General features: G+C 49.0%; 2 protein-coding genes across 2 annotated transcripts; one reads left to right on the forward strand and one right to left on the reverse strand.

The window, feature by feature from the left end:
* Positions 1 to 85: 85 nt before the first annotated feature.
* LOC132592466 (uncharacterized protein K02A2.6-like) lies at positions 86 to 5,001 on the reverse strand. Its single transcript, XM_060277366.1, has one exon. The coding sequence runs from the start codon at positions 4,517 to 4,519 to the stop codon at positions 449 to 451; it is 4,071 nt and encodes a 1,356-aa protein (XP_060133349.1). The 5' UTR covers positions 4,520 to 5,001; the 3' UTR covers positions 86 to 448.
* A 2,588-nt stretch (positions 5,002 to 7,589) lies between these two features.
* LOC132592467 (signal-regulatory protein beta-1-like) lies at positions 7,590 to 17,755 on the forward strand. Its single transcript, XM_060277367.1, has 3 exons — positions 7,590 to 7,667; positions 12,971 to 13,312; positions 16,976 to 17,755. Exons 1-3 carry the CDS (start codon positions 7,607 to 7,609, stop codon positions 17,077 to 17,079), a joined length of 507 nt encoding a protein of 168 aa, XP_060133350.1. The 5' UTR covers positions 7,590 to 7,606; the 3' UTR covers positions 17,080 to 17,755.
* Positions 17,756 to 18,811: the final 1,056 nt, after the last annotated feature.

An 18,811-nucleotide genomic window follows, 5' to 3' on the forward strand; every position in this document is an offset into this window, starting at 1 on the left:
CACAAAGCACAAACAGGAAGTCGCAGCAGGAAACCGAGTCGCGCTGGATTCAGAATGTGGTTTGAAATATACTCGGAGTCGAGAGTGAATTTCATGCTCTTTATTCAGCTCATATTCATCAAGGAGAAGAAGAGAAGACGAATGGCTCTTTTCCCAAAACCATCTGCTTATATACATTATTTACACAATGGGCCTTGCGTGATTGGCTACTTCAGGGCTACACCTGTGGGCCAATTATATTGTGGATTGACTTCTGCCTGCAGCCTGATTGGCTGCTCCTACAGGCCAATCAGGTAGCAGATTCACTTCTGCCAGCCGCCTGATTGGCTGCTCCAGCAGGCCAATCAGGTTGCGGATTCACTTCCACCTGGAGTTGGATTGGGTAGCTCCCGCTGATTCTGAATCCTATTGTTCTAGGATTCAGCTCAGTACATAACACCCCTCCCCTCTAAGTTCCAGTCCTGCCCGGGAAGTTGCATTCGTAGTCACCAAGGTCTGCTGGCCGCCTCCGTGTGCGTTGTGGCCTGGGGTGTTCCTTGGTCAGGGGTTCTGGTTCTGGCTCGTGTTCCGAGGCTGCTGGCTGTGCCGGGGCTGTCTGGTCTGGCGCCACTGAACCACTAGGTTGTGACTCTGGTTCCGGTGTCCTTCCAGCCTCGGGGCGCCCCTCTGTGCCTACTGCTTCTGCTTCCCCTGCCCACCCCTCTCGCTCTACAGGCCTCACTGCCCTGCTGTCCCCTTGGGACCCCTCTGTCCCGCTCTCCTCCCGGGTTCCTCCTGGGAATCGTCGCCGTAGCTGGTCGCAGTGGCGGCGCCAACATTGCCCCCCTTCCGTTAGTACCTCGTACGACACGGGACCGGTCACCTTGGTGACTGTGGCGGGTACCCATGCTGGGCCTGCCCCAAAATTCTTTGCATACACTGGGTCCTGGGCCACAAATGTCCGGGGGTTCCTGCCTTTCCCCACCACTACCTCATCCTGAGCTCTGTCGGGGTGAAGTCGGTCCAGTCTAGTTGCAAGGCGCCGGCCCATGAGTAGTTCAGCTGGGCTCCGGCCCGTCGTTGTGCTTGGGGTGCTGTGCTGTGCTAGAAGAAATGCGGCAAGGCGGTATTCCCAGTCCCCTTGTGTTATGCGGCGGAGGCTGTCCTTGGTGGTCCGCACCATGCGCTCCGCTTGGCCATTGGTGGCAGGGTGGAATGGTGCTGAGCGGATGTGGCGGATGGCGTTCTGCGCTGTGAAGGTCTGGAACTCCTCTGACGTGAATGCGGTTCCATTGTCTGAGACGAGGGTGTCAGGGAGCCCGTGGGTTGCAAACAGCTTACGTAGTACCCGGATGGCTGCCGCCGTAGAAGTGGACGGTACCAGTGCGACCTCCAGCCATTTGGTGTAGGAATCCACCACTATGAAGAATGTTTTTCCCTGGAAGGGGCCAGCGAAGTCCACGTGCAAGCGTGACCATGGATGTCGGGCGGACTCCCAGGGCTGGACTGGGGCCCTTGGGGGATCCGGGCGGGATTCTTGGCAGGTCTGGCAGTGTTGGACCCAGGCCTCTATCTCTCTGTCAATCCCCGGCCACCACACATAACTCCTGGCAAGGGCCTTCATCCTCACTACCCCTGGGTGTGTCTCGTGTAGGGCTGTGAGGACCCTTTTGCGGAGGGGCTGGGGAACAACAACCCTGCTTCCCCATAACAGGCACCCCTTGTGGGCCGACAGTTCATGTTTGCGGTTTGTGTAGCCAGCGAATTCTGGCCCGGGGCTGCTGCTGGGCCATCCTCGCCACACCCAGTCCAGGACCCGGGAGATGACCCTATCTTTTGTGGAATGGTGCGCAACTTCTTGTGCCTGAATGGGTCGGTCGGGAAGCAGCTCCAGGGTCATAACCTCTTGCGCAGGCGCTGGGTCGGGGCCTGTTTCTGGTAGTGGTAGCCTGCTGAGTGCGTCTGCGTGGCCCATCGCCTTCCCAGGGCGGTGGATTAGTGCATACTGGTAGCCGGCAAGGAAAATTGACCACCTGAGGACACGTGGAGACAACACTTGGGGGGTCTGCTTCTCGGGGGCAAACAGGCCAAGCAACGGCTTGTGGTCAGTCACTATGGTAAAGGGCCGCCCGTACAAGAAATCATGGAATTTTTTTACGCCCTTCACGATTGCCAGACCCTCCTTGTCAATCTGTGAGTAGTTTCGTTCGGCTGCAGCAAGCGTCTGGGAGAAGTATGCCACCGGCACCTCTCTTCCATCCGGGAGTTGGTGTCCCAGGACAGCGCCGATGCCATAGGGAGAGGCGTCGCATGCCAGCACCACTGGCAGCCTCTCGTCGAAGTGTGCCAAGACCGAGTTTGAGACGAGCAAGTCCTTGACTGCCTGGAATGCGGCCCTTTGTCGCTGGCCCCACACCCAAGGGGCCCTTTTATCTAGGAGTCTGTGTAGGGGCTCCGCTACCGCTGCCTTATGGGGAAGGAAGGCATGGTAAAAGTTCAATAGTCCCAAGAATGACTGAAGTTCGGGCTTGCTCTTGGGCGCTGGGGCCTCACAAATGGCCCGTACCTTGTCACCGGTTGGATGGACCCCTTCTGCATCCACCTTAAATCCCAGAAAGTCCACCTGCGGCACTCCCAGTAAACACTTTTCCCGCTTCACCTTGAGGCCCGCCGTCTGGAAACGGTGCAGGACGGAGCGGAGGCGGTCCTCAAATTCCTCTGGTGTGGGCCCGGCGATCAGTACATCATCGAAGAAGGGGGTGACGCCAGGAATCCCTTTAAGGAGAGAGTCCATTAGATTCTGGAATATGCCTGGTGCCACGCTAACGCCAAATTGCAGCCGCTTTACTCTGAATGCCCCTCTGTGCGTCACAATCGTCTGAGCCTCTGCTGTGGCTTCGTCCGCAGGCAACTGTTGATACGCTTGGGCCAAGTCCAGTTTGCCAAAGATTTTTGACCCAGCCAGGGTGGCGAGGACATGGCTGACCACTGGCACTGGGTATGCATGGGCCGTGAGAGCCTTGTTTATGGTGCATTTGTAGTCTGCACAGATGCGGACCGAACCGTTAGGCTTGACGGGTGTGACAATTGGAGTTTCCCAGGGGGCGTTGGGCACCGGCTCCAGCACTCCTTGCTCCACGAGCCGGTCCAATTCCTCGTCTATGCGGGGTTTCAGGGCGAACGGGACCCGGCGGGCCTTGTGCCTGATGGGTCGTACAGCGGGGTCTAGCTGTAGGGCAATGGGGGGTCCTGTATATCGTCCCAATGCCCCATCGAAAACCCCTGGAAACTCTTTGCATATGGCGTCCACGTCCACTTGTAAGCTAGTGCGGTTCACCCCGGTAACGGCTAGCCCCAGAGGTCCAAACCATGCCAGTCCCAGTAAGCTAACGTAGGGGCCCTTAACTACCAGCAAGTCCAATTGTTGCTTTCGCCCTCGATATTGCACCCTGAAGGTCCCCACCCCCATTGTAGGGACCTTACGTTTCTGGAAGTCCCGGAGGGTGAATGGGGCCGGCCTTAGTTTGGGACCCCCATTAGGGCACAGTTCCCTTAATGTTCGGGCCGAGATTATGGATAGAGTTGAACCCGTGTCCAGCTCCATGCGGCATGGGGCTCCCTCTATCTGTACCTCTATATAAATTTTCTCTGTGCTGGGATGGGGCAACTGGAATACCTGGTAGTCCGTGATCTCCGTCGAGTTGCCTTGGTGCATGGTGCCGTGTGACCTGGGGCTCCTGGGTCGGTCATCTGATGCTTGTCGACGGGTGAGTCGAGCCCGACACACCCGGGCGATGTGTCCCAATTTTCTGCACTGCCTGCACTCTGCGTTGCGGAAACGACAGGTCCTCCTCTCGTGGTTCTCCCCGCAGCTTGCACAGTTCCCTCCTTCTCGTCGAGGCTGCTGTGGTGTGTGTGCTGCTTGAGTGCGCCGCTGTACTCGGTGTACTTCCTCCCTGTCAGATTCGGATTCGTCGGTGAGGTCTTCGTGGTAGACCCTCGGTTGGGATGGCGGGGCCGGTCGTGCCTCTTGCGTTGACCTCTCGGCGGCTTCGGTTGCCAGGGCTTCCTCCAGAGCAATCTGGAACGTGAGGTCTTTTTTGGCGTAGAGGCGTCGTTGCAACATCTCGTCCCTCAGGCCACCGACGAGGCGGTCACGAAGCATGTTCTCCAACTCTGAGAAGTTGCATAACCGGGCGGCTTGGCGGAGGGAGGTCACAAACCCAGTTATGGTTTCCCCCGGGGCTTGCCGCTTTGCGTAGAAGGCATTTCGGCAAGCTACCACCGAGGGCTGTGGTGAAAAGTGCTCCTTCAGCCGTTCCATTATTGTTTGGTAAGAGACGGTAGCGACATCTCTAGGTGCAAGGAGAGCCCGGGCGATTTCAAACGTCTCCTCTCCACAGACGCTGAAGAATGTCGCCCTCTTCATGGCATCGTTGGTGACTTCTTTCGCTTGCAGGAGGAAGTTGAAACGGGCGGCGTACCCTTCCCAGTCTCCTGATGCTGGTTTGAATGGCAAGAAGCTGCTGTCGGTTGCCATTCTGGGTTCCTTGGGTCCTGGAGCTGAAACCTGGATGCACGGTGCGATGCAGCGGTGCAGCAGGTGGCGGTGCTGCGGTGCAGTGCGTGGTGGCGGTCAGCTCAGCAGGATCCCATCCTCGTCGCCAGTGAAATATACTCGGAGTCGAGAGTGAATTTCATGCTCTTTATTCAGCTCATATTCATCAAGGAGAAGAAGAGAAGACGAATGGCTCTTTTCCCAAAACCATCTGCTTATATACATTATTTACACAATGGGCCTTGCGTGATTGGCTACTTCAGGGCTACACCTGTGGGCCAATTATATTGTGGATTGACTTCTGCCTGCAGCCTGATTGGCTGCTCCTACAGGCCAATCAGGTAGCAGATTCACTTCTGCCAGCCGCCTGATTGGCTGCTCCAGCAGGCCAATCAGGTTGCGGATTCACTTCCACCTGGAGTTGGATTGGGTAGCTCCCGCTGATTCTGAATCCTATTGTTCTAGGATTCAGCTCAGTACATAACACCGTTCAATCACTGTTCGCTGTGCTACAGTCACTTGGCAGTGGTGGGGAGCAGCCTGCTCACAGACAGTGCACTGCGATTCATGTAGACAAAACATCCAGCAGGGTTGGTTTTCCATGGTAGACAAAGGCCATAGGAGGCACTGGGACAATATTCAGAAAGTGTTTTGATTTGCGGATCATTTAATTGAGTTTCCCCACTGAAATCTGCTGGAAGATTGAAACTAATGAAGCTTCGGCTTCAGAGCCCCTAATCCATGTGTGTGTGTGTGTGTGTGTGTGTGTGTGTGTGTGTGTGTGTGTAGAAGCAACTTTAGTCCACATTGCTTTTTTAAAAAGAAAAGAAATAGAATAGGTCTAGTAAACCTGATTTGAGTCACACAACTCAAATCAATTAGGTATGGGGGGGGTTGTATATATTTAAACAATCCCAAAGTTTGAGAGTCACTAGCACATTTTCCCAGTAGTGATGTATGGAAGTGAGAGCTGGACCATAAAGAAGGCTGATCGCCGAAGAATGGATGCTTTTGAATTATGGTGCTGGAGGAGACTCTTGAGAGTCCCATGGACTGCAAGAAGATCATAGAATCATAGAGCTGGAAGAGAGACCACAAGGGCCATCCAGTCCAACCCCCTGCCAAGCAGGAAACACCATCAAAGCATTCTTGACATATGCCTGTCAAGCCTCTGTTTAAAGACCTCCAAAGAAGGAGACTCCACCACATTCCTTGGTAGCAAATTCCACTGCCGAACAGCTCTTACTGTCAGGAAGTTCTTCATAATGTTTTTAGGTGGAATCTTCTTTCTTGTAGTTTGAATCCATTGCTCTGTGTCCACTTCTCTGGAGCAGCAGAAAACAACCTTTCTCCCTCCCTCCTTTATGACATCCTTTTATATATTTGAACATGGCTATCATATCACCCCTTAACCTTCTCTTCTCTTCTTCTCTATCAATTCTTAAGGAAATCAGCCCTGATTGCTCACTGGAAAGACAGATCCTGAAGCTGAGGCTCCAATACTTTGGCCACCTCATGAGAAGAGAAGACTCCCTGGAAAAGACCCTGATGTTGGGAAAGATGGAGGGCACAAGAAGAAGGGGACGACAGAGGATGAGATGGTTGGACAGTGTTCTCGAAGCCACCTACAGGAGTCTGACCAAACTGCGGGAGGCAGTGGAAGACAGGAGTGCCTGGCATGCTCTGGTCCATGGGGTCCGACACAACTAAACAACTGAACAATAAAGCACATATGTTGTAAATGAGGTGAGTCATGTTAAGTTGGCTGTTCTGCTGTGACCAATGTAATTCCCAACCCCCTTTTTAACAGAGGTCAAGAAGAACAACACTGAGTTCACGAAAATACTTGCGGATACCCAAACCGCAAAAAAAATGGATTCATGGAAGATTTGTGGTGAACTGTCGTGAAACAACGCCACTGAAGAAAATAACAGTGGTTGTGAATGGGGTCTCCATGAAGGTCCAAACTTCAGGCCATCTCGAGTCTGTCTTCTGTGGCATTGCTACCCCTCCCTGTTTGGTGTCATCTGCAAATTTGATAAGCATCCCCCCAATTCCTTCATCCATGTTATTTATACATTGAACAACAACTGGCCCAGGTCAGAACCCTGCGACACCCCACCTATCGCTTTTTTCCGAGACGATGAGGAACCATTAGTGAGCACCCTTTGAGTTTGGTCAGTCAGTGTCCTGAAACCCAGCATACTCTGTCAATCTAGAGAGGTAAAAGGTAAAGGACCCCTGGACGGTTAAGTCCAGCCAAAGGCGACTATGGAGTTGCAGCGCTCATCTCGCTTTCAGACTGAGGGAGCCGGCGTTTGTCCACAGACAGTTTTCTAAGTCATGTGGCCAGCATGACTAAACCGCTACTGGTGCACTGAGGACCATGACAAGTGCCAGAGCGCATGGAAATGCAGTTTAGATAGATACTGTAGATAGAAGATAGATAGATAGATAGATAGATAGATAGATAGATAGATAGATACCGGAACTTTATTGTCATTGTACATAGTACAACGAAATTGAATGCCATCCCACAAAAAACAAAACTAAAACACAATCACCGCCCCACACACACGCATACATACCTTCCTGCCGCAGTGGTACCTATTTATCTATTTGTGCTGGTGTGATTTCGAACTGCTAGGTTGGAAGGAGCTGGGTCAGAGCAACGGGAGCTCATCCCATCGCAGGGATTCGAACCGCCGACATTCCGATCGGCAAGCCCAAGAGGCTCAGTGGTTTAGACCGCAGTGACACCCGCGTCCCTTCTGTCAACCTAAAGCACGCCGAGTCTCAATTTCCTTTCCCTGTGCAACTTTCAGGGTTTTTTGAATATCTATACATGTACTGGGTTCTGCCAATAAGCATCACATGGGCATATGTCAGCAACATCAGGTTCCCCATTCCTGGAGGACAGCAGTCCCAATGAAAGTTCATTTGCTATGATTTAGGAGGAGGAACTAACAGTCCCCCCCCTTCCTTCTACAAAGGCAACATCTGACGGGAAATGAGATGATGCCAGACACAGCCCTGAAGGGGTTCATTTCTGCCGTCCTGGTGACTGCCATGGGCTCATTCCCTGGGTCTCCTCGTTCATTTCTGCTGCTCCTTCTCCTGCAAATGCTCGGTGAGTGTTCAAAGGTAGACATTGAACTTGCAGGCTTGCTCAGATTCTTAGCTACGGTAAAATCCAGTATAACCCATAGCTTTCCAGAATCTGCCACTCTGGTACCCCCAAGATATATGGCAATTGGCTATGGACAGCACCAGGTTAGTGAGCCTCAGAGTAGCAAGAAAATACAGGGAACCTCCAGCAGCCATCCAAGGTCCTTCTCTGTGTGCCTCCATCATGGGAGTGCCAATGACAGAATGGGCCTTTTTGCTGGGGGCTCCCCATTTGCAGAATGCTCTCCATTGTAACCTGGACTTTGGGCCCTGAAGCTGTAAGGTTTCAAGTACTTGCAGACTTTTTTTTTAGTGGAACAGGATCTGTAAGACCCACCTTGTATTTGTAGATATTTTAAATGGTTCTAGTTACAGGTAGGTAGCCGTGTTGGTCTGAGTTGAAACAAAATAAAAAAATTCCTTCAGTAGCACCTTAAAGACCAACTAAGTTTTTATTTTGGTATGAGCTTTCGTGTGCATGCACACTTCTTCAGGTATCTGAAGGAATTTTTTTATTAAATGGTTGTGTTTCTTGTAATTGATCTGAGTGTTTAGAGAGTGTTTCTATGTAGCTTTGGGTCACATTTGTGACTTAAAAGTAATAAAGAATAGTGCAAGGCAAAGTAAGGGAAGCTGTTCAATCTCCTCACTCTTGCCCCCTCCTTTCTTGGTCTGAGAGGGCAAGTGGCCAAGCACAAGAATAAGGCTGACCTGGGGGCCGACAGCAGGTGCCTAACACTGCTGAGCCCCATGTGAGGGCCGGCAGAAATAGACCTTGCATCCTTTCAAAGCCATGGTCCTTTATTATATGCTTGCTTTAAATTCTCCTAGAGACATTAGAAACTGGCTTGTCCGAAATGAACAGCACCATCTCAGACAGGGTGACTTTCCCTTGACCACCTACTCGATCTTCTGACATGGGCTCTGTCTTGCTTTGCACAATTGTGTTCCTCATATCCACAGTGCTATTTTGGTTTCTTCCTTGTTAAAGGGCCCTCCAGGCTACTGTTTTATTGTGGGTGGGTGTGCTCTGCAACATGTTATTGAAACATACTCCATCTATGTGCTGGAGAGGCTGGAGAGAGGGGGCAGCTAGAGGCACTTGTGGTGGACATGCCCAAAGGTGTCAAATTTGGGGAAACCAGTATTTTAATGATGTAAGTAAAGTTACTTTGCTTATCACAAAGTCTCCAGAGTTTGCATTATTGAATTTGCATTTCCATGAAAACCAGAACCTGGAGACTCATAAGACATTGGTTCTCTCTTCGGCTTCTTTTTGAAGAAGAATTACAAGACTTCCTGCATTTTGCAAGTCAGAATTTTTTATCTCCTACTGTGCTTGAAAAGCTCATTTAGTTGGTTTGAGTGCCTCATTTCCAAATGTTCCTCCTAGTTTCCCCATTACTGCTTTAAATGTAACAAATAATAAAACACAAGGCAGTATTGGAGAGAATTTATATCTTTGTCTTTGTTCTGTTTTTACTGACTTCCCGCTTTTCAAACAAAATATCCACGCTAAAGGACTGTGATTAGAGTTGAAACCATTTCCTACCCCTTGATTCTCCTAAAAATCAATTATCCTCTATGAACAGGTTTCATGCTGATTTATTATCTGAATATTCAATTATTTGCTGAACATTTCACATCAATATATTTGCAGTATTGAATAATCACCTCCCTCAGTATAAGCAACACTACAGTATTTGGGAGAAAGAAGGGATGCAGTAGCAAGTAGTACTTGGCAGGACTTGGTAACAGCTGCTAAAATGAGAGAGAATTTAAAAAACAGAAAAGGGGAGTAAAATTTATTATTACCAGCTAATCTGAAATAGGAGTGCCATGTGTATTGAAGATAAAATAATTGCATAAATCATAACAAAATAAAAAAATCCTTCCAGTAGCACCTTAGAGACCAACTAAGTTTGTCATAGGTATGAGCTTTCATGTGCATGCACACTTCTTCAGATACACTGAAACAGAAGTCACCAGACCCTTATATAATTGAGAGGGTGGGGAGGGGTATCACTCAGAAGGGTGGTGGGAATGGGTGGTAAACCTGTTGACGACTGTTAATGACTTTTAATGACTGCAATTGGTCTTGCAGGAAAAAGCAAGGGGTGAGATGGCTAAAGAAAGCTTGATCATGTATAATGAGATAAGAATCCAGTGTCCTTATTCAGACCAGGTCTCTCCATGGTTTTAAGCTTGGTAATGAGTTGCAATTCAGCAACCCCTCCCCACCCTCTGACTATACATAAGGGTCTGGTGACTTCTGTTTCAGTGTATCTGAAGAAGTGTGCATGCACACAAAAGCTCATACCTGTATACCTGAAGGAGCATCTCCACCTCCATTGCTCTGCCCGGACACTGAGGTCCAGTGCCGAGGGCCTTCTTGTGGTTCCCTCATTGCGAGAAGCCAAGTTACAGGGAACCAGGCAGAGGGCCTTCTCGGTAGTGGCATCCGCACTGTGGAACGCCCTCCCACCAGATGTCAAAAAGAAAAATAACTACCAGACTTTTAGAGGACATTTGAAGGCAGCCCTGTTTAGGGAAGCTTTTAATCTTTTAGAAATTAGTGTATTTAAATATTTCTGTTGGAAGCCACCCAGAGTGGCTGGGAAAACCCAGCCAGATGGGCGGGGTATAAATAATAAATTATTATTATTATTATTATTATTATTATTATTATTATTATACCAATGACAAACTTAGTTGGTCTCTAAGGTGCTACTGGAAGGATTTTTTTTATTATTATTTTTTACTGCATCAGACCAACACGGCTACCCACCTGCATAAATCATGCACCTCTAGTGAAATGCTTTTGAGAAGAATTGAGGTGAGCAGGGCTGTGCTGTCCTTCACCTTGCTTCTGTTCCCCCATCTTCATTCCCTGGATTAAATGCATCCTTGTGGTCTTCCGGTCCTGCCTGCCTTAATGGAGGCAGCCCCCACAACAGTGGGGGATCGTTGGCAAAAAAAAAAAAGGATGACTGAGGATAAATCATCCTTGCAAATTCTCCCCCAGGGAATTTGCTTTACTCACAGTTCTCCTTGGTACCTGGCTCCCGCTCCAGCATGGAATGCAAGAGGCACGGAGGCACAGAGTAATAATAATAATAATTTATTATTTATACCCCGCCCATCTGGCTGGGTTTCGCCTGGCGAAAACCCTCCTACGCCACCATTAAGAAGCAGAGGTTCTCCATTTAATTTGCCTTTTAATTGGCTTTAAAGTACTGCCGTGTGATGGGAAAGGGTTGCAAGTTACAACAACATACTGTGGAATATACCAGCTACATGGATTAAAGGTTTGAACTGAGATAAGATTTTATTCGGCCTGAGAGTTGATTGGAGAGAGGGAAGCCCATGATTTACTTATTTTATATATTTATGATTCGGCAGCCCTCTCCAGAATATAAGATATAAGATAAGATATTTACAAGTGAGGAAGGGATGTTGGAGTAATATTGATATTGACAGGCAAAAATGGAAACTGTGTGTGATCTGAAATGAAGAAAGAAGTGGGAGGGGAAGCTCAAGACTGTGTTGGAAAGACAGAGTAATTCCTGCCTCACCTCCGTTTAAAAACAACAAACACTGTAAATGGACAAAAGGTATCTCCACGGACCTAACAGTTTCAAATGCAGGGCAGAATAAAGATAATAGTTTGAGTTCCTCACTTGAAGCTTTATAAATTGTATATTGCAACATCACGAATAGAAATCATTAATTACAGTATGTTGCTGTTGACAGAATTATAAGCCTGATAGATGAAGGGAACGCTGTGGATGTAGCCTATCTTGATTTCAGCAAGGCCTTTGACAAGGTGCCCCATGATATTCTTGTAAAGAAGCTGGTAAAATGCGAGCTAGACAATGCTACCATTCAGTGGATTTGTAACTGGCTGACTGACTGAACCCAAAGGGTGCTCATCAATGGCTCTTCCTCATCCTGGAGAGTAGTGACTAGTGGGGTGCTACAGGGTTCTGTCTTGGACCCAGTCTTATTCAACATCTTTATCAATGACTTGGATGATGGGCTTGAGGGCATCCTGAGCAAGTTTGCAGATGACACCAAATTGGGAGGGGTGGCTAATACCCCAGAGGACAGGATCACATTTCAAAATGACCTTAACAGATTAGCCAGCTGGGCCAAAGCAAACAAGATGAATTTTAACAAGGAGAAATGTAAAGTACTACACTTGGGGGGGGGATGAAAGGCACAAATACAGGATGGGTGACACCTGGCTTGAGAGCAGTACATGTGATCTAGGAGTCCACAAACTTAACATGAGTCAGCAGTGTGATGCAGCAGCTAAAAAAGCCAATGCAATTCTGGGCTGCATCAATAGGAGTATAGCGTCTAGATCAAGGGAAGTAATAGTACCACTGTATTCTGCTCTGGTCAGACCTCACCTGGAGTACTGTGTCCAGTTCTGGGCACCACAGTTCAAGAAGGATACAGACAAGCTGGAACGTGTCCAGAAGAGGGCAACCAAAATGGTCAAAGGCCTGGAAACGATGCCTTATATGGCTTAGGGAGCTGGGTATGTTTAGCCTGGAGAAGAGAAGGTTAAGGGGTGATATGATAGGCATGTTCAAATATATAAAAGGATGTCATATGGAGGAGGGAGAAAGATTGTTTTCTGCTGCTCCAGAGAAGCGGACACGGAGCAATGGATTCAAACTACAAGAAAGAAGATTCCACCTAAACATTAGGAAGAACTTCCTGACAGTAAGAGCTGTTCGGCAGTGGAATTTTGTTCTATGATTCTATGATTATTATTATAACTGAAATGTAACTGACATTAATTAAGATTATGGAACACAGGGATATAAGATCGGAAATGCACCCAAACCAACATGTGGGGGGGCACTTTAACTAAAATGTATTAATTGGAAGTTGATTGGCATTTTGATAATTGTATAGTTTGGGAATTAATTGTTATTGTTTTAATTTGTCTGTTATTGGGGGTATATTGGAAAACTAATAAATAAATAACTGCATCATTGTGTGAGAGGACGTCTGCTCATGCTGTGGGATTCCACTTTCCTCTTCTTCCACTGCAGCCCCTCGTGGACCCTCAAATCCTGCTCTAACCCTCTCAAGCAGATTTTGAGGGCACTCGGGGGCTGCAAGGAGGAGAAGAGAAAATGAAGCACGCCACACATATGGGTGGAAGTCAGTTTCACTCGCATACAATGCTGGATACAAGCCCAAATTCTGGAGATAAAGAAGAAGACGGTGCCACTCATTTTGTTGCAGGTGCCAAAGGCCAAGATTTGGAAGTTCTCCAGCCCCCAGGACCCTTGTGTGTGTCAGCGGGAGAGAACCTCATTCTGACATGTACAGTAAGCGGAAATGGTCCACCAGGAGGCGTGATATGGCACAAGGGCTTGGGCAGAAACCAACCCACCATTTTCAGTGGAAGAGGACAATCTCCCCCCCGTGTGACCAGGGTTGTTCCTGGATCACAAACAGACTTCACCATCCTCATCAGGAACATCCGACCTGAGGATGCTGGAACCTATTACTGTGTGAAGTACAGGGCAGGAGCCCGAGACATAGAATATAAATCAGGAGGGGGCACTGAGGTTTCTGTGATTGGTAAGTATCCCACAATTTCTCTTTGTTTCCTAGGAGGACAATCCGCCCCCCCCCTCACCCCATAAGCTCCACGTTATATAGAAATGCAAAGGCATCTAATGAGGCTCGGACCTTTTAAAAAAGTGAAAAATAGCCGGGAGGGGCATGTTTGAGTGAAGCAGTGGTGAGAGGAGAAAGGGTACATCACTCCTTCCCTGTTGACGGTTTTTCTGCACAAAAATCTATTTTCTTCCCCTTCCCCAAGGGTCGAAAAGCTGCTTTTCATTCTTTGAAAATCTACACTTATAAGCATTTGTATGCAATGTAAATTTAACCGGTACAGAACCGCAGCCCAATGGAGAGCCTGCTGTGAGATTGGGGGTGAGGGAGAGATGGCAACCTTTTTCATCCTAAGGACTGTATTCCCTACTGGTCAACTTCAAAGGGGCACATGCCAGTGGACGGGACAGTGTCGAAAAGTGGGAGAGTGACCAATGTGAAATTTTACCAGGCCAGCAAACCATGACCAATGAGGGCATGGCCTGGAAAGAAGGGGTGTGCCTGGGGGAGTCCCAGGGGCGAGGTGGTTCTGTTTCCACTCCAGCAAGTTCTCTTATGGCTATCCTTTCTAAGAAATCCTGCTCTCAGGATGCCTGCAAGATACCTGGGTCTTTATTCCATGGGAATAGGTGTACCTGACTCCGCCCCAGACTGGTCTGATTTCCTAATTGATCAGTTAATTATTTGGGCCTTTGAGGGAAGAGGGAGAGGGGCAAAAAGGATCTCTCTTTGATGAAGCACAGTGGGGGCTGATGAAGGAGTCTTTTTTTTTTTTTACTATTGATTGCCACCCTGGATAGAGCTGGTTAGAGCAGGGGTAGGCAAACTAAGGCCCGGGGGCTGGATCCGGCCCAATCACCTTCTAAATCCTGCCAACGGACAGTCCAGGAATCAGCATGTTTTTACATGAGTAGAATGTGTCCTTTTATTTAAAATGCATCTCTGGGTTTTTTCTGGGGCATAGGAATTCGTTCTCCCCCTCCCCTCCCAATATATATATATTCCGGCCCCCCACAAGGTCTGAGAGACAGTGGACTGGCTCCCTGCTGAAAAAGTTTGCTGACCCCTGGTTAGAGCATGGTGCTGATTGTTAAGATTCATTCCCCGTGTTGCAGTCATGGGATTGGTTTTCATTCCACATTGTGGGAAGTGACAGAGACAGGATGTTTATATAACTGTGTATCTGTGGTATGGGACATTTGTCCTATTATTTTTTCTCTTTGCTGTCTGATGCTGAAGAGGAAGGAGCTGAGTTACGATGCTCTGAGTGTGTATATGTAAATAAACATAGTTTAGCCAACATAATACTGTATAATAATAATAATAATAATAATAATAATAATTTATTTATACCCCGCCCATCTGGCTGGGCTTCCCCTGCCACTCTGGGCGGCTTCCAACAAACATTAAACTACATCAAATATCACATATTAAAATCTTCCCTAAACAGGGCTGCCTTTAGGTATTTTCTAAATGTCAGGTAGTTGTTTATCTCTCTGATCTCTGATGGGAGGGTGTTCCACAGGGCGGGTGCCACTACCGAGAAGGCCCTCTGCCTGGTTCCCTGCAGCTTTGCTTCTCGCAGTGAGGGAACCGCCAGAAGGCCCTCGGCGCTGGACCTCAATGTCCGGGCAGAAATATGGGGGTGGAGACACTCCTTCAGGTATACTGGACCGAGGCCGTTTAGGGCTTTAAAGGTCAGCATCAGCACTTTGAATTGTGCTCGGAAACGTACTGGGAGCCAATGTAGGTCTTTCAAGACCGGTGTTATGTGGTCACGGCAGCCACTCCCAGTCACCAGTCTAGCTGCCGCATTCTGGATTAGTTGTAGTTTCTGGGTCACCTTCAAAGGTAGCCCCACATAGAGCGCATTGCAGTAATCCAAGCGAGCGATAACCAGACCATGCACCACTCTGGCGAGGTAGTCCGCAGGCAGGTAGGGTCTCAGCCTGCGTACCAGATGGAGCTGATAAACAGCTGCCCAGGACACAGGAATTAACCTGCGACTCCATGGACAGCTGTGACTCCAAAATGACTCCCAGGCTGTGCACCTGTGTCTTTCAGGGGCACAGTTACCCCGTTTAGGACCAGGGAGTTCTCCACACCTGCCCGCCTCCTGTCCCCCGCAAACAGTACTTCTGTCTTGTCAGGATTCAATCTCAATAATAATAATAATAATAAATTATTTATACCCTGCCCATTTGGCTGGGTTTCCCCAGCCACTCTGGGCGGCTTCCAACAGAAGTATTAAAATACAACAATCTATTAAACATTAAAAGCTTCCCTAAACAGGGCTGCCTTCAGATGTCCTCTAAAAGTCTGGTACAGTGGAACCTCTACTTACGAATTTAATCTGTTCCGAATGCACATTCATAAGTAGAAACATTCGTAAGTTGAAACGATGTTTCCCATAGGAATGCATTGGGAATGGATTAATTCATTCTGGGGTCTAAAAAAAGGCACTTTAAAGACTGGCGGGAGGTCGCCAGCAGGAGGCAGCCGGTGGCGGCTGTGAGGGCCCGATGCGGCCCTATGGCCGGATCGACAGGTGGGGGCGGCAGCAGGAGGCCAGCGGCTGCAGCGGGGAGGGCCCGATCCGGTCCTATGGCCGGATCAGTAGCTGGGGGTGGGCGGCGGGAGGCTGGCAGCTGCGGCGGAGACGGTCCAATCTGGCCGGGCGGGAGCCGGCAGTGCCTTCGGATGTCAAAAAAATTCATAAGTGCTCGCCAATTATTTTAGTTCGTAAGTCGAATATTTTGTAAGTCGAGTCATTCGTAACTCAAGGTACCACTGTAGTTGTTTTTCTCTTTGACATCTGGTGGGAAGGTGTTCCACAGAGCGGGTGCCACTACCGAGAAGGCCCTCTGCCTGGTTCCCTGTAACTTGGCTTCTCGCATTGAGGGAACCGCCAGAAGGCCCTCGGTGCTGGACCTCAGTGTCCGGGCAGAACGATGGGGGTGGAGACGCTCCTTCAGGTATACTGGACCGAGGCCGGGCCCCCCACAAAGTCTGAGGGCCAGTGGACCGCCCCCCTCTGAAAAAGTTTGCGCTACTGAGTCTGAACACTGACTGCCTATACCAGGGGTCAGCAAACTTTTTTCAGCAGGGGGCCGGTCCACTGTCCCTCAGACCTTGTGGGGGGCCGGACTATATTTTGGAAAAAAATATGAACGAATTCCTATGCCCCACAAATAGCCCAGAGATGTATTTTAAATAAAAGGACACGTTCTACTCATGTAAAAACATGCTGATTCCCGGACCATCCGCGGGCCGGATTTAGAAGGCGATTGGGCCGCATTTGGCCCCCGGGCCTTAGTTTGGGGACTAACTAAGGTCTTGCAGAATGACACCAAATAAGGAGGGCACCAGGAAGGGAGGAGCTTCCAGTCACCCAACACTGTCCAGTCAAAGTGCGTAAGTTGTTGAGATTTTTTACAAAGCTAAGTTTTTCAACTATTTTTAAGGAAATTCACCCAAAAAAAACCCCTTCCCTTTTGACATGGGTTGGCACATGTCTCAGTTGTTCCCTGAATATTGCTTTGTCAGAGTCTTCAGACAGAGGCTCTCCTTGCTGTTGGGACAAAGTTTTTCTTGGTGGTTAATCTCCTGTCTTTTCCCTTGCAGATCATTTTCTGCTGTCCTCCTTCGGTCTTTTTATCGGACTTATTCTGGCCAACAAGCTTATTGTTCTCGCCCCTTTCCTCATATACCTCTTCCTCAAAAAATAACGTGGCAAGACAAACCTGAGAAACAGCTGTGAGCACCTAGGGACAGGAGCTGGAGGAGACCTTCCTAGAACTTGTCTACATCTCAAGGTGCTGGCACGGGTGAACAAAGACCTATGCGGTTGGGGGGCCAGGATATATTGGAGATCGTCTCACCCCTTACCATCTCATGAGATCCATTCTGCACAATGTGGGAATGGCGCCAGCTACCTTTGAAACTTCCTTCCATCATGTATCAGAAAGGCACCCTCCATAGTGCCCAGGGGCGTACCCAGAATCAAAACTGGGGGGGGGGGCAAGCCATGGTCGTTCAGGTTGTGACATTTCAGCACGGAAAAGGCGAATGAAACCAAAATTTTAAGAAAATTATATATAATTATAGGAGAGGCAACTCTGGCTTACTTTCCTTTTTGGAAAAGAGGTTCAGAGATAAAATAAACCAGCGATCGGAAATAAAGCAACTGGGGAGAATTGGACGTGTACAAGTCGGTGCGCACGCACGCGCACGGGCAGCCCAGAAGGAGCGAGGTCTCACCATTGCAGGGAGAGCAGCCCGGACGCCCCCACCATGGTCCCCGCTGCCCCGCTGCTCACGTGGTCGGCTGCATCTGCTCTGCAGTGGTTCTTCACGCCGTCATCTCCTCCGGATAGAGGCGAAGCGGGTGTCTCGCATGGCGGGGAAGGAGCGTGCCGCCTCGACGATTCGCTCCGTCCTGCTGTGCGAGACACACATAGATTCTTCTACCAGTCGCTAGGTGGCTCTAGATACTTCTCGGGTTTTACACCATTTCAGTGTGGTAAACAACTGATTATTCGCCATCGCCCTACCTAATTTTGTTTTGTTTCATCACTTTATAACCCTTTATTTTTATTTTGCTTCTGGGGGGCAGCTGCCCCCCCTGCCCCTCGCTGGGTACGCCCATGCTAGGGCCATTTCTGTGCCCGCTGAAGTCCTCCTTTTCTCAACAAGTCTTTTCCCTGGAGATGTTTGTCCTGTTATGTATCTGTATTGGATGATAAACTGTTTCCAGGGATATTTTTCATTGTCCACCCCCACCCCCCCCACCCCTGTGTTTTTTATTGTGATTTTCCAGCATTTCAGAAGTTGATGCCCCTTGTACTGGAGCAACAGAAATTGTTGCTGTTGTTTAGTCGTTTAGTCATGTCCGACTCTTCGTGACCCCACGGACCAGAGCACGTCAGGCATTCCTGTCTTGCACTGCCTCCTGCAGTTTGGTCAGCTTTGAGAACACTGTCCAACCATCTCGTCCTCTGTCGTCCCCTTCTCCTTCTGCCCTCAATCAGAAATTATTAACACCTAATCAACTCTTTCAGATTTCTTTCCTGGAGACACTACCATGCTAACCAAGTTATTCTCTTGCAGTAGAAGCAAGTTATATTACAGCGAGAAGCAAATAAATATAGTTGCTTGTTTGACCTTTAAAGCCCTAAACGGCCTCGGCCCAGTATACCTGAAGGAGCGTCTCCACCCCCATCATTCAGCCCAGATACCGAGGTCCATCTCCGAGGGCCTTCTGGCGGTTCCCTCCCTGCGAGAAGTGAAGCTACAGGGAAGCAGACAGAGGGCCTTCTCAGTGGTGGCATCCTCCCTGTGGAACACCCTCTCATCAGATGCCAAGGAAATAAACAACTAGAGTGGTACCTCAGGTTACGAAGTTAATTCATTCCGGAGGTCCATTCTTATCCCAAAACCATTCTTAACCTGAGGCGAGCT

This window comes from Zootoca vivipara, chromosome 7 (assembly GCF_963506605.1).
Source record: "Zootoca vivipara chromosome 7, rZooViv1.1, whole genome shotgun sequence".
In the NCBI taxonomy this organism is placed as follows: domain Eukaryota; kingdom Metazoa; phylum Chordata; class Lepidosauria; order Squamata; family Lacertidae; genus Zootoca; species Zootoca vivipara.

Coding starts and splice junctions, on each gene's coding strand:
- LOC132592466 (XM_060277366.1), bottom strand. CDS start 4,519: ATGGCAACCGACAGCAGCTTCTTGCCATTCAAACCAGCATCAGGAGAC.
- LOC132592467 (XM_060277367.1), top strand. CDS start 7,607: ATGGGCTCATTCCCTGGGTCTCCTCGTTCATTTCTGCTGCTCCTTCTC. Junction 7,668..12,970: donor CCTTCTCCTGCAAATGCTCG/GTGAGTGTTCAA, acceptor ATTTTGTTGCAG/GTGCCAAAGGCCAAGATTTG. Junction 13,313..16,975: donor CACTGAGGTTTCTGTGATTG/GTAAGTATCCCA, acceptor TTTCCCTTGCAG/ATCATTTTCTGCTGTCCTCC.